This window comes from Mytilus trossulus, chromosome 9, assembly GCF_036588685.1.
Source record: "Mytilus trossulus isolate FHL-02 chromosome 9, PNRI_Mtr1.1.1.hap1, whole genome shotgun sequence".
NCBI lineage: Eukaryota > Metazoa > Mollusca > Bivalvia > Mytilida > Mytilidae > Mytilus > Mytilus trossulus.
Genome location: NC_086381.1, coordinates 49676795 through 49689052, shown reverse-complemented (window position 1 = coordinate 49689052; position 12258 = coordinate 49676795). Strand labels below are relative to the sequence as shown.

The following is a 12258-nucleotide window of genomic DNA, read 5'->3' as shown; positions in this document are numbered from 1 at the left end:
TTGGTTTTCAACAAAGGAAAAAATATCTAAATTTAGAGTGATAAGTTAAATCTTATTTTCTCCTACCCAAGAACAAGTGTGAATAAGTATAAATGAGACAACTATATCTGCAATAAAAAACAAAATATCACAATAACATTAAAATTTAGCACTACAATCACTGAAGAGTTTTTTAACTTCTCTGTTTCGATATCCGACCCCCTTCTTTTTTCTTAAGACTCAAATTTGCAAGTTGTGTCATGGATGCTGCCATGTTTTCATAAGGTTGTTATTCAAATAGGTGGATATATACTTAATGTTTGTTGGTTGGTTTACACTTTCAAAAGATTTGCAGTATCTGTGTGTTACGATTTTATAATAGAGTATCTGTTACTCGCACATTATCGCTTTATAGTAAATGGCTAGACGCCTATATTTTAGAGTTGTCATAGGAATGCAATGCAGCAGATACGCTATTAAAACTGAGTAATTTGATGAAAAACTCAATCATCCTCGTTAGAAGAATGCTAACTTAACATAATTACAATTACATGTACATGGATCGGTTCCATATTGTTATATACATTTATATATTTTAGTATAAAATTATCGAAAACATTTTAGCCTCGCTTTGCATTCGCTATATCTAAGTCTATCATTGGAAATAACAGCCTACATGTACCTTTTGAAAAATTCTGGACCCGTCCCTGATTTGTAATTGAAGTTAAATAGGGCAAATGATGATATAATGAATTTATACCAGTTTAAATAAAAACACTGGCCGAAAGCGAAAAAAAAACCCGACTTATAACACATACGAGAATAAGACGGAACACATTGTAACTATATGCTACATACATTTGTCAGAATACAACCCAAACACAAACACAATGAAATACCTTACACACATGTAACACTAGACTTTATGATGTTAAATGTCAATTTGTAATAAACGCTTCAATTTACTGTTTAAGTAGCAATTAATTAAAAAGTCAAATAATAAATACAAATTCAATACCTGATTCTAAAATTCCATGTATCCAGATTTATATAGAAACAATTATCCTCTTCATCAACTATTGATTAGTGTAACTTTATCCGATCAGAGATTCAATTAAGATGTATTATTTCTGTAATGACAATATTGTTTCCTGCGATCTGGTGACCTGAGGCCATCATTAGTAATGTTTGTGAAATGATTTCCGTTTGAATGTAAAATCAATAAATAGAATATGTCACACCTGTCATAAAATCTGATATCGATTCTCCAAATAAGATATATTCCAGCATGAAATAGTAATCTTTTGGTCTAGAGCTTACAGAACGAAGGGTACTCAAAAAAACATTTATGCACGGGATTAAATAAAGTCAATATAAATACTATCGTTGTCTTCTGCCTTTTTGGCAGATTAAAAGAAGGAAGGTCGTTAAATCATTTCATATTTTGAATTTTTTTTATTCACTATATTTTAAATAATCAGGACTTTAACGATGCCTAATCAAATTTTCTTCATGTTCATAAAAAATATGCAAGAATATGGAGGATCGTCACAGGTATGTTTGGAGACAGGAAATAAAAGATTATCCATTTTGGCTTGCTACAACAATTGGTAGTGACTTTTTAAAGTGTAAGCAATGCAACAACGTATGGCTCAGATTTCAATGCTCACGCAATATTCCATGTTTGAGAATCACAATTTTAAGAGATTTGAAATAGACATACTATCAGAATGCTGAAAATGTAACGTTGTAACCAAAAATATGTAGTACTTAAATTTTCAAGTACAAATCAAGTAGTGTAAAATACAGGTACCTAAATATCACAATAATTTTAGAGTAACAAAATAGAACTGAATTTCAAAAGTAGATTTTCAGTGCTACAGTTTTTTGGTACAGGCATAGTACCTATGCAACACTGGCTGTGTATATACCATCCGAACAGGAGCCAGTGGTTCAGTGTTTTCATTATATAAACGATACGTTGCAATTCGAACATTTAACTTTATTAATTATATGTATTACTACTATTACACTTAAACTAAAATATAATTTACAAATCTTTCTTGCATTTCTGCCGTTGACTGTTATAGATCATTTAGTATAATTTAATATATAGAAATAATAATTTAAGAAGTGGAGTTTGCCAATGAGAAGATTATCCACCATGATAGACAAAAGGACGAAGACACGGTCAATTATATAGGACAAGCACTGTACAACCTTCAGTATGAGGTATTATGGCTCATATCGCATAAATATTTTAAAGCTATAAAACCTCCGGTATGTCATAATGTCAAAATAGAGAAAAGTCTAAATAGAAAAAATAATTTCAATGGTTTAAGCCTAACACAATCATGTAAATACCATATATTTTTTTTATGTAACACGCCTTCTGATTGGATGAAAGTTTTTGTATATCAGATCATAGACTTAATTTTATCATGTGACGCAATTGGTAAGTCGTCCACCAAAAACATATTATAAGTTATATGGTTCGCTACTGACCCCCTACGGATCCATAAAGGGTTAGTAAAATCCATAGGGGGTGAGGCCGGAGGCCGAGTCCCCTATGAATTGTATTCACCCTATATGGATCCGTAGGGGGTCAGTAGTTAACCGTATAACGAATTTATCGGACGCTGGACTTTTCTGCGGCGTTTTGTTGAAAAATAAACAACGAAACGCAACACCATTTTAATAGATGACGTCGCCATTAACGCGTCATAAACCCCCTATGAAACCTACTAACCCCCTACGGTCTCATAGGGGGTCACCACGTGACGGCGTTTAACCAATCACAACGTGATAATTCATCTATGGTCCGATAAAACCGTTTATCATGTGACTGTGACGGCGTCAACGATTTTCATACCATATAAATGGAACTCAAAATTAAATTATATGGAATGACTTATATTTGTTTTTGTCTATTCGAAACAACCTGAAAATATGGTGCATACTTTTGAGTAACACACTACGCTACGTGTGTTTTGCAGTGTGCACTGCATTTTTTAATAATATTTTAATAATTCCTAAACACAAACAATATTGCAGTCATTCATGAAATCTCGAATGAACCCGATAACAGTTATTTGTTAAGTTATGTGTGTCATGCGGGCTAAAATGTGGATTATCATAATCAAAATACATTGATAATACATGAGATGGCAACTTCTATGCGAAACCATACAAAAAACTAAATAAAAATCGTCAACTGCCTCTTCGAAGCATGCGAGTTCATTTCATTTTTTTCATTTCTCATTCTTTAAGTTTTTTATGTAATGTAACATGACCAGTAACGTTTGTTTGCTTGTGTTTAAATTTCATCAATTTTCCCCATTTCACAATGTTGTTGTTTAGTTGTCTTCGAATTATTGATAATATTCAAAGTATACACACGTTGGATTAATTCTACAAGAACAAAATAGTTACCTAAAAGGAAACCAACGCACTAAGAAATCTAAAGTAATTCTCTTACCTGGTCGAATTTACAGGAAATTAATTCAAACTAACATCCTTTTCGTTCAACTTTCTTCACTGAAAATAAGAAGTTTTAATTTAATATTTTAGCCAAACCCAACTGAGAACTATAAAATATCGTCATATAGAACCGACTTGTTCTGCAGTATATAACAATTAGAAAATCAAGATCAATAATATATGTATAGATGTCGATAAAAAAAATTATGACAACCAAGACGACAGAAAATATTAAAAAAAACTTTATGGTACACAATACAGAATTGCTCATTCATCATATATAAGTTTTTTCAATATCATACATTATTGAAACAGGAGGGTAATATTGTTTTGATAATACGTTTCAATGACTCGTGACATTTCATATGCTTTCCTATAGAATTAAATTCTGTCTGATTAAAGTAGAAACTGTTTTATAAAGGATTTCAAAAGTTTTGGTTTCAAAAGACTGTTGCAGAACTGATACATGAATGCGCATACGAATACAGTTCTATAGAATGCTCATCGCCTGGTATGGTATTCAAATTCGTGTATCAAATTGTCTTTTTTATGCGAGCGTCCCTGAAGAGTCTTTTTTTAAAACGAAACGCGTGCTTGACGTAGTCTACACCAATAGTAAAAGAGAAAGGACGCGCATGGTATTGTGGCTAAGACAAGAAAAAACGTGCGTTACGTCATAGTATGTGGTGATCTGTGACGCAGATGTTATATAACGATATTTTTAGTTTTAGAAAACCTGCATCAGATTGATTGGGTTATGACGTCTTCGATGTTTTCTCAACAAGCATCCCACAAAACTGAGATGCACTGATATGTTTCATAAAGGGTAAGCAGTTCATACTCAACTTAAGAAACAATGAAACAATGTGTTGATAAAGTTGTATTCCATGTTGTCATTACCGAGTAAACAAAGACGCATTATATTGTAGCTAGGACAAGTGAAACAGATACGTGGTCATCTGTGATACAGGTATTCTATAAAGTTAGAAATAAAAATAATAATAAAATAAAAAATGTTCGAGCGGATGATTTTAACCATTAAGCAGTTAAGCACACTTTACTATTTATATAGTATTTTCATTTGTGCAAATTGGTGTTCACTATTAAGACATGCGAAAGTATAGCTTCTTTTTCATTGTCTGTTGAAATATTTAGACATCATGACGGTTTTTTGGAATATGATCTTAATAAATTTCTAAAACAATGATTCACCATTTCAAATAAAGATGACTGGCAAAAATGACCAAAAAAAAACCAACCTGTGACAACAACAACAAAAGACGTTAAAGTGCATTAATAATAATAACGATAAAATAAGATACTCTAGAAATTGTCATTTCTACATTATATGACAATCATTTTCATACATCAAGGTACTTCAATTATTTGTTGTTCATCGATTATATTTTTTTGAAGTCAGAAAATATAAAATATTGTCATTAATTACAGTTTTGACGGGAAATGAAAATTTATTTTGTAACCTGATGAGAAAAATAAATTGTAATTGTCTGTAATTAGACTCTTTACTCAACATCTAATTGTTGTTAATGGTTTCCTTAGTAATGGTAATGATCATCGAAAATAGCTACAATAGATCAGAAGTATTCAAAGAAATAGTAATCTTTTCTACGTATCAGCTTCCCGTTATTAGGAACACCCTACATAATCATCAGAACAATTCAATGAATAATTCTAAGAAGCTGCTGCTTAACTGGGTTCAGCGAAATACAAAATTAAAAAACTAAAATTTGTAGGTTAAGATACGATGTATCAAAGGTAATGGAAAAAGAAAAACATGAAATAATTTTGTAAAACAAATCAATAATATACTAAATAAAAACAGATAAAAACACAAGGACCAGTAGTTAACAATAAAGAAATATAGAAGTCATTCATACAGCAACCCCAACAAAGTAATACATCAGGAGAGAATAATGTAATTCACAAACGGAAGTCAGCAATAGACAGGCAATAATATGTCGCCTCGCTTTTAAAACTGAAAATATCAAATATATCAAGTACTGCCTTACCAGATCATGTCTTGCGGTAATAATCATTTCGTGCATGACAATCTAACTCGCATTTAGCAATAAAAATGCAGTCTGAATTTTGAACATTTTTGTATTTTGAGCGCGAGTTTGTACTCCGAGTACAGAGCTTGGTCACATAACGACGAAGATATCAGGCATCATCATCACTTTAAGGTTACTCAAAAAAGCAACGTACATGTATTTAAATAAAATTAAATTAAGACACAACTTCACATATCGATTAAATATTAAAAAGATGTTAGTTCAAAGCACCAGTAACCAGTCGGAAACCAGGTTGAAATAGAACAAAAGAATCGAAGCTCTCTATTAGAGAAGGCGATAAATGTTAACTGTATTGTTTACTATAGTAACAAATTTTTAAAAAGTTAATAGAAACAAACAAAACTGCAATTTTCTTCTCAATTACGAGGTGTTTTATTTCAAAAACACAATTTGCATAAGTTTTCAATTTATCTGGTACATAGTTAAGCAGAACAATTAGATATCAAGTCGACGACATGGGTATCTTTCAAGTTGGATGACAAAAATGCATAACCTCCGATTTTTTTGAAAAAATTACCACGGACGGAAATCATATCAATCTATTAGTTCAGTAATTTTCGTGTCTGCCCTTCCATTATGTGACTGAAGAAAAAAATCCAAAAATAGGTAACAATTGTATCGAAAAGAGAAAATCGAGTGCACCTTTTTATGTTAGGGCGTGTTTGAGTTGAGTATTTTGTCTTGATATCGTCCAAAGTAAGAATATTTCATACATCGTCTCGCTTCAGATTCTATCATTTTTATATATTAAAGCTACAGGTTGACTTTATAACACAAAAAAATAACAGTACTAAAAGATGAAATATATGGGTCAAGTGAAATAACTATCTAATGAGTCACAAAAACAGGGAAGGTGTGTTCGAATAGCTATTTTTTTACTGAAAGTACTTGACGACAGTCTTACAAGTTGGATGATGAAAATGCATATCTTCGAAAAAATCTTATTTTTTGTGTGTGATAACTAGGGTTTATAGTCTTCAACCACTAAAAAAATCTAGTCTGCCCTTCCACGAAATATTTAATTAGATTTTTTTTTAAATGTTTATGATTTTTGGAAAATTCCACCTGACAACCGATCAGACAATAGTTTTAAGTTGAATCAATGCAGACAAGATCATTAACTGATGCTCATTAGGTAGTTGATACATTTGTCTTTTAAAATATAACTGACATATAAGGATCGTATTGGTGCAATGTGTATAAATTTATCGGTTTCCAAGAGCGAAATTCGTAGCGCGTCATCGCTACAATGGCTTCCATTTCTACGATTGTGAAAATGAACTGGCGTAATGGGGAGATAATTTTGACGAAGTAGGATCCTGACTGTAACATGGACACTATGGTGTCGTCCTGATCATTTTGCTATTCCGTAACTTGTTAAGTGGGAGTGAAAATGAATTATTATGTTTATGTAAAATGTAAAATGTAAATAGAGTACTACTAATTACAACATCACCTAGTTTTCTTCATTCAGATTTAAATTTAAACTAATGAATGACATTGCTATAAATTCATCAAATATATAGACCGAATTGTTTCCAACTATTTTATAATTCCAGGAGGCGAAACCCCGATTGAAAATAAATGTAAAAATAAAATTGTCGAAAAACAAAACGAATATATGGCAATGATTTTGACGTTGCCGACTGATGTACAACAGTCATACAATATATGTACATTCATTTAAACCATCAGAAGACAGAACATACCAGATTTCAATGGGATTTATTTTACGCTTTTCCTGTCGATATATACAATAGAATTTGAAATGGTTTCACAGTCATTATATTAGAAAGATCAATCATGTTTTTTTACTGCAACTTATGTCTTTTATACCTTCTGCGTGTCTTGTAACTTAATTCGAAATTTGCATTTTATGTCGCCCTAATGAAGTCAATCCATAATAGACGTACATCATCATTCTTTCAAACACACTTAATCCGTGCATCGATTTTGTTATTTTCAATTGAAACATTGTATTTTTCTTGTAAAAGCTTGCGCCTAATGACTCCTGAAAAATAACTTGCATCCGGAACAACGCATATATCTTGAGCAAGCTTTGGTGCATAAAATTTGCTCAGTATGAAACAGTAATCAAAATGACATGACAACAAAGCTTGATAGAATGTTTTCAACATTTTTGCTTTGAAATTTTTTAAAAGATTTTAAGAACATTTATAGAAAAAATATTTCAACCACGAACACGACAAGCTACTGAACTTAAACAAAAGTTATTCAGTTAATAAACTAGAATATGTACGAAAAACAAACAAAATTTTGTTTTATTCAATTTTAATTTTTAAAATTACCAAATACTTCTGGGGTGAGGGCATATACTGCGGACGGAGACATCTATTTTCATTTTTTGTGCATAATTTTGTTTTCAATGTTCGTGCGCAGAATAACTAATTAAAGAAAGCGATGGTTTTGAAGGCCAATGAGACAGAATATATAAAAGACGTTTCTTTTACTATCCATGTTATAGGATATAGACGTCGACAATGAGCTAACCCCATACCGTAAAGTCATCAATAACCAAAACCAAAACATGAAGCAATTCAAATTAAAAGCCAACCGAAAGCTAATCAGAACTAATACTTTGAAATGATACCTGTTCTTACAAAAATAAATCACAAAAATATTGAACTCCAAAGGAAATTCAAAACGGAAAGTCGCTAAACAAATGGCAAAATCGAAAGCTAAAACACTTCAAAAGAATGAATAACAACTGTCATATTCCTGACTTGGAACAGACATTTTCCCAGTTTGTAGAAAATGGTGGATTAAAAATTGATTTTAAAGCTAGCTAAATCTCGCAAAGTATGACAGTCGCATCAAATTCCATCATATTGACAACGATATGTGAACAAAGAATAAAGACACAATAGGTAACAATGTCACAAATAGGGGTACAACAGAAACACGAACCCATCAAAAAAATAGGAGTGATCTAACTAAAGGTGCTTCGGAAGTGCAGGCAGATCCATATGTAGCACCCGTCGTGTTATTACAAAGCCGCTAAATAGTCTAATTCGGTACGTCACATTCGTAAAAAGGGAACGGAATTGAAGTTATAGCAACAAGTAATAGTATATCAAACGGATTTGGTGTAGAGACGTCAAAACCGTCTTAGAAAACTCTGACCATGTGCCTTGCCACTCTGATGTCAAATTAATATACTTCAAAGGAATAAAAAGTTTACATGGGTCGTATACTTAATAAAGAAAATTGAGGATATCTCGTATTTAATTAGCATTCTATAACTTCAAAACCAAATTTTTGTATCTGTCAAATAATTCAGTTGTAGTTTTAAGTAATTTGTAGTAGCGAAATACCTGCCTTAATAATTTACCAGTTTTACATAGATTTTGTTCATTGAGATTTGAAACGTTACGTACACTTCATTAGTCAAAATTCTTGCGTTTGTTTTAGAACTTACAATTATCTGATAATCATTCTCAAATCAATAACAACCAACTGAAATGTTTACCTCTAATAGTAACTATGAATAAGCTGCTAAATGGACAGTAACTAAAACAAAAAAAAACCAGTTTTTACCAATAAGTATAAAAAAGAAGATGTGGTATGATTGCCAATCAGACATCTCTCCACAAGAGAATAAATGACACAACAATTTAAAGCTCCAACAATGGGCAAAGCCCATACCACAGAGTCATCAATTAAATGCCTTAAAATACTATTTCAAAAGTTAACAAATGTTTTTACATGTATCGATTTAAATAAAATAGTTTACAAGTTGTGACATTTAACTGTTGGATGTGTAAATGTGTTGTAAAAACTCAAACAATCTAAATGTAAATTAAATGCTAAGATTTCAAAATAGTTTCTCCTACACACGTGATCATGCTGTGCCAGTTTGAAGTTCATCTATTAATTGCATATTAAAATCTGAATTTTACTATCGTTTTTCTACTTATATACTAGCATGACATCAACATTTTATTTCTTATTTTATTCAATTTCAATGAAACTCAAACGCAAATTATAAGACAAATACAATGAGTTCAGTTGAATGCTCTATACATTACAGAGATCTTAAGAAAACTATGAAAGTTTCTGGTACGAATCCATTCAATCCATGAACAACAATTTACCTTCCGATTTCATTTCACGAAAATCAATGGCTTCCAGTAGCGTTTGTCTTTAAGGAAATGTTATCTTTTGTTAGTCTCATCTTTTGATGTATATTGATTCTTAATACCGTATAAATCATGAATTTAATAGAAAATAATCTTCTTAGATTGCAAATTGATGACCAAAGGAAGAACAAGTATGTCTCCTGCATCGAACTCATGCATTATTATTGCTCCAAAGGTTGGCAAAATGTTCTTACAGGTACTGAGGTGTGAATAAAGCAAGTTGAAACTCTGGTGTTATAATGAAAACAAAAGCCAACATCGGCAATCAAAATACCCACAAAATATACATAGTCACTGTTTTTACTTCACTTGCTTTTATTGGGTTATTTATGGAATCATTTTATTTAATAATATTTATAGCTCAAATATTTACTGAAATAAATAAATTACATAGTTTTACAGTACCACTTATAAATTATCTAAAACAATAAATTACCTTTAAGTATTTAAAAGACGTCCGTAATCATTATATGTAATCGAAATATAATATAATATTACAAATTGTGTCTTTAAGATTAATCAGTCATGAAATTAGATACATATTCTGATAGGTAATCAATTTATTTTTATCGCCAAATCCTTATGTAAATCTAATTTTCGTAAAGATAAAACACGATTTGTTATAAATATTTTTGAAAGCATACTTGTTTTACACTACATGAACAATGTTGAACATAAATTGTTCTTCAAATTTAAAATTAGAACTTAAGATCAGTATAAATTAATTTATTTCTACTGTGTAACATAATTCGTGTATGAAGGAATTGTTTCCTACCTACAAATGTACGTCTATAAAATAATTTTTCAATCTTATTTAAAATTGTATAATTTTTATCTTTATTTGAAATAAACGACTACAGCATTATGCTTGTATCTTCAATTCTGTCTCTATGGCACTCAAACAGAAATATAGATGAAAATTATACATAGATCAGGCCTCTATATTTCGCATTGTTTAGAACCACTTTTTTATGTTGATATCTTGATTTCTACAATATTTAACCAATTCAGCAAGCGTCATAAAATTTCAACTTGAACTCCTTTGATTAACACGAAAATCTTGGAAAATTTGTATGGAAGCGTATTAGCGACACACAATCTTTTTACATTTCTTCTAATGTTTGCGTGTCAACCCAACTCAAGTATTTCAAATTGCTATAAACCAAACATATGCAGAAATAAAGAAAAATGTTTCCCTTGTACGCTTCCATACATTTGTGAGTATTGTATCTGTACTTTCTATTAGCACTCATGATGATATGAATTTTATTTCAGTTCGACTATACATTCATAGAATGCTACAGACAAACGATTTACAAGATGGAGGACGATAGTTTGTCAATAATTCAACAACGTCGTGATGGCACTCGGTTGAGGCCGCCTTCAATGGAGATTTGGCATGAGGTACTGTCGGATTACCATTGTGTTCTAAAAACAGCTTCACTATTTCGGAAAACCCTAAAAATGAGGCTATGTATAAAGGTGTTTCGTTTTGGTTGTTCATGATATCTGGGTTACATTTGTATTTCAATAAATGTCCAACGACCTCCGTGTAACCCTCCGTTACAGCTACATGCAAAGGAGTATCATTATTCCAGTTAGCTAAATTAGGATCACATTTATATTGCAACAGTAATTTTACAATTTCACTATGGCCCAATATGGAAGCCATGAACAATGGCGTTTCACTTTTCTTGTTAAGTATGTCAAGGTCACACTTGTGTATTTTATATTTCAATAATAGAAGAACTATTTCAGTAAATCCTTTTCTCGCAGCTTCATGCATAGCTGTTTGGTCGTTCTTATTAAGGATATTTGTTTTACATTTGTTCTTCAAGAGAAGTTTGACTATCTCGATGTGTCCCGATTTACACGCTATGTATAGTGGTGTTTCGTTGTTTTTATCGCAAATATTAACATCGTAGTCATGGTGTAAAAAATATTCAATATTTTTCAAATTTCCACTTCTTGAAGCTGTCAACAAAGCGGCTGCTGGTACGATATCATTTTCGGCACTAGGAGCACTCCCGTTGGGTTGTTTGGTTTCCATTGGACGTTATTCGTTGGTGTGGTTGCGGATTCGGAAATCTGACAAAAGATGCAAATTACAAAAATAATACTTAAAAGGTTATTAAAAATGATTAAATCCTGTATACTTGAAATTCTAATTATATTATTGCAAATCAGAAATAAGTTCAAGACGAGTTTGCGATGATATTCATAAGTTTATATGTATCATTTTGATAAAATTCATACACGATTGGTGTTCTAATATCGTTTTACTCGAAACCTCTATATAACGTAGCAATTAGTATTGATAACATCTCATTTATATTCTACACTATTTGTTTATGCTGAATTAAATATAATTTAACACTGTAGTGATAGTATCCCTTATATGATTACATAAACCAATCAGTACATTTGAATTATCATATACAGTAACATTGTACTGCAAGCCATTGTTAACCATGGTAACTGAGCAAACTTTAAGCTGCAATTTATATTGAGAAAGAGGGATAACTCTTACGTTTTATGAAATTATT

The 12258-nt window shown here is 31.1% G+C and overlaps 1 protein-coding gene across 1 annotated transcript; it reads right to left on the bottom strand.

The window, feature by feature from the left end:
• Positions 1-11000: 11000 nt before the first annotated feature.
• Positions 11001-11762, bottom strand: LOC134684711 (homeobox protein Wariai-like). The gene has a single exon (XM_063544016.1). The coding sequence runs from the start codon at positions 11760-11762 to the stop codon at positions 11001-11003; it is 762 nt and encodes a 253-aa protein (XP_063400086.1).
• Between the last annotated feature and the right edge of the window lie 496 nt (positions 11763-12258).